The sequence below is a fragment of the Hordeum vulgare genome, chromosome 3H, assembly GCF_904849725.1.
Source record: "Hordeum vulgare subsp. vulgare chromosome 3H, MorexV3_pseudomolecules_assembly, whole genome shotgun sequence".
Classification (NCBI taxonomy): domain Eukaryota; kingdom Viridiplantae; phylum Streptophyta; class Magnoliopsida; order Poales; family Poaceae; genus Hordeum; species Hordeum vulgare.
In genome coordinates this window covers 190,246,500-190,249,541 of record NC_058520.1, presented here as the reverse complement: position 1 = coordinate 190,249,541, position 3,042 = coordinate 190,246,500, and the positions used below count along the sequence as shown (strand labels likewise).

The following is a 3,042-nucleotide window of genomic DNA, read 5'->3' as shown; positions in this document are numbered from 1 at the left end:
TCCCTCATATTCTGAGGGCACCCCTTGCTGAAGAAAATCGAAGATTTCATGTGATTAATTCGATGGCCCAATGCATTACAGTATAACTCCAATAGGTTTGATACCCTTGTAGCTCCCTCCATACATGACTTGAAAAGCAACAGGCTATCATCAGCAAAGAGGAGATGGTTGACAGTTGGAGCTGTCGGCGCCACCTTGATTCCTTCAAGAACAGACGACTGAAAACCAGTTTTTAAGAGGCACGAGAGGCCCTCTGTTGCAATTAAGAAAAGATAAAGGGAGATGCGATCTGCCTGTCGGATACCTCGTGTTGGAAAGAATTGTTTCAATTTCTTTCCATTGAACATAACTGAAAAATAGACAGATTGTATCACTTGCATAACTATGTTAATCCATGGATTTGCAAAACTTAGCCTTCCATCATGACCCTTAGATGTGGCTACTTCAGTCTGTCATAGGCCTTCATCATATCCAGTTTTAAAGCACAATAATTGTTTGTCTTTGCTTTGATTTGCTTTGCTCCTCTTCATAAAATGCAAACACTCTGCCCCGTGGACCCTGCTGTTGGTCCGTCGTTGTCGAATGGGCCGAGCCGTGGGGCAGGCCGGGTCTTGATCAGTTGGAGTGGCAGTCCTATCAGTGGCCTCGACACAAGAGGACTACACCAGGCAGCGACTCAAAATGCCTGCCTGGGCCAGCAGGGTAAATTAGTTTCGCGAGGAAGGAGGCCTGCAAGTTCCATATCGTCACTGATGACTATTGCTGCACCAACTCCCATTATCATCAGCAGCTGATTTGACTAGCACTAGTACTTACTGTCCTACGAGAACGTGCTCCCGTGCGCATCCGTACCGATAGATCACTAGCAGTAGCAGGCACAGACAGATTTGGAGCTGCTCTGCTCTTTAGCGGCCATGTCCAAGAAAGGAATCCAGTATGTCGTGGTCAGTGATCTCTTCTCCTCTCCTTCATTTCCTCTTCTTGGCTCGAATGGGAACTGATCTTCATGTGTGGTCTCGTCGCAGGTGGATGCCTTCACGGCCCAGCCGTTCAAGGGCAACCCGGCCGCGGTATGCTTCCTGGTGGACGACGCGGCCGCCCCCGCGGGGGACGGACGGTGGATGCAGTCCGTCGCCGTCGAGTTCAACCTCTCCCAGACGGCCTTTTTTTCGCGTGACTCGTCCCGCGCGGCCGACGCCGCCACGCCGCGGTTCCACCTCCGCTGGTTCAGCCCCGTCACGGAGGTCGCCGCCTAGCTTCCCGCCTGACAGACACCCGCTGAATCAGCGTCGTTCCTCGCAACTGATCCATATGCGCCGTCGTTCTCAGGTCGCGCTCTGCGGGCACGCGACGCTGGCCACCGCCCACTTCCTCTTCACGTCCGTCCTCGCGGAGAGCCATGGCGTGGTCGAGTTCGCCACCAAGTCCGGCGTCCTGACCGCCAAGAAGGTTCCTGCACCAGAGACTGAGGAGGAGCAGGAGAAGCTGTTCATTGAGCTGGACTTCCCCATGATTGACTATGTGGGTTGCGATCCCGCCGACGAGCTGCCGTCCATCCCGGAGATGCTCAACGGCGCGTCCGCCGTCAGTGTTCATAAATCAGTGACCACCAACGACTTCATTGTATTGTCTCTTACCTCACGCGTTGTTTTTTTTTTTTTTGCGTGCATAACCATGATTTAAAAAATTACTACTCGAAATATATGTCGTTGAAGCAACTGTAATTCAGCTACTCCAACGACCTATATTTCGGAGTATTTCTAACTCAGAAACAAATTGAGGTAAAGAATTGTGTTGGTGCTACTATTATCTTCGAACCATATTAATTGTCACTGTTTTAGTACAACTTTACTATGGAGTGAGTATAACAATTATACTAGGATGAACAACTCTTTCTTGGTGGCTGATGAACTATTGCTCACTTAAGCAGCACTTATCAGTTTATCACAGAAACATTGTTCAATAAAAATCATCTGGCTCTCCATCGGCATGATATAAGAATGCTCAAATTAACTGTAAACTGCATGCAACTTAGTTAAAGGTACAGAACTAAAGTGACAAATAAGAAACATGGATTACTGGTCTGAGTCTGACTCACCAAAAGAATCTCGCATGGCTTCCAGGTTGAACTTTCATCAGGAAAAGAGGTTGCCGACGTCCTTCCAAACATCGAAGAAATTAGAAAGTGTGCCGGCAGAGGCGTGATTGTTACAGCACCGGCGCCTGCTGGATCGGGCTATGACTTCTTCACACGTTTTTTCTGCCCAAAATTTGGGATTGATGAGGTAATGAATACATATAAATAGTGAAGCTCGTTTAACTTGCTCGTTGACGGGTACCGCGTAACCCGTTCCCAATATTTCTGTAGGATCCGGTATGTGGCAGTGCACACTGTGTTTTGGCACCCTATTGGGGTGGAAAGCTGGGGAAACAAAAACTGGTAGCGTTTCAGGTAATGTTGCTGAGTGAACTATCATTTACTACAGTGATTCCTTTTTTTTTCTGAAAAAGGAAATGCTAAAGTTAGCGCTCAATCAACCAAACTATCGTGTCAATTTTCATTTTTTTTTTCTGTTCATCTCATCGTCAGGTATCTCCAAGGAGCGGGACACTATACCTGGAGCTGGATGTTGAGAATCGGCGAGTGCGGATTCAGGGCGAAGCTGTTACTGTCATGGCTGGGACACTCTTCGCCTAGCTAGCATATTGACACTTCACGGACTTGCCCTATTAAAGAAGACTTTGTAGAAATAAATATATTTGCTGCTATGCGCTGGTCTAACAATCGATGCACCAGTTTATGGAATAAAATGGATTATCTGAACAATGTCAGGCAAAACAAGGTGGAGCTGCATGGTAGCAAGTGCTCGAATCCAACTGTAACAATATAGCTTGGAGTGAGTTGCGATTAAGAATTTTAGGTTGCAAGTTTATTTTCATGAAAAATATATTCATTAGGCCGTGACACGCGAAACCTGGATGGGTGACATTAACTGCATTTTTGAGAATCAAGGCTCGATAAAGCCATTTCTAACCGATTCT

At 47.2% G+C, this 3,042-nt stretch overlaps 1 protein-coding gene across 1 annotated transcript; it reads left to right on the top strand.

Moving 5' to 3' along the window:
• The first annotated feature begins 651 nt into the window (after positions 1-651).
• LOC123443474 (uncharacterized isomerase BH0283-like) lies at positions 652-2,824 on the top strand. Its single transcript, XM_045119850.1, has 6 exons — positions 652-944; positions 1,026-1,244; positions 1,330-1,623; positions 2,124-2,285; positions 2,369-2,452; positions 2,591-2,824. The coding sequence occupies exons 1-6, from the start codon at positions 915-917 to the stop codon at positions 2,696-2,698; spliced, it is 897 nt and encodes a 298-aa protein (XP_044975785.1). The 5' UTR covers positions 652-914; the 3' UTR covers positions 2,699-2,824.
• Positions 2,825-3,042: the final 218 nt, after the last annotated feature.

What these genes read in the sequence shown, in the direction of transcription:
- LOC123443474 (XM_045119850.1), top strand. Translation starts at nt 915, where the DNA reads ATGTCCAAGAAAGGAATCCAGTATGTCGTG. An exon ending in AAGGAATCCAGTATGTCGTG is followed by an intron (nt 945 to 1,025) that starts GTCAGTGATCTC and finishes GTCTCGTCGCAG; the next exon opens with GTGGATGCCTTCACGGCCCA. An exon ending in TGACCACCAACGACTTCATT is followed by an intron (nt 1,624 to 2,123) that starts GTATTGTCTCTT and finishes CATGGCTTCCAG; the next exon opens with GTTGAACTTTCATCAGGAAA.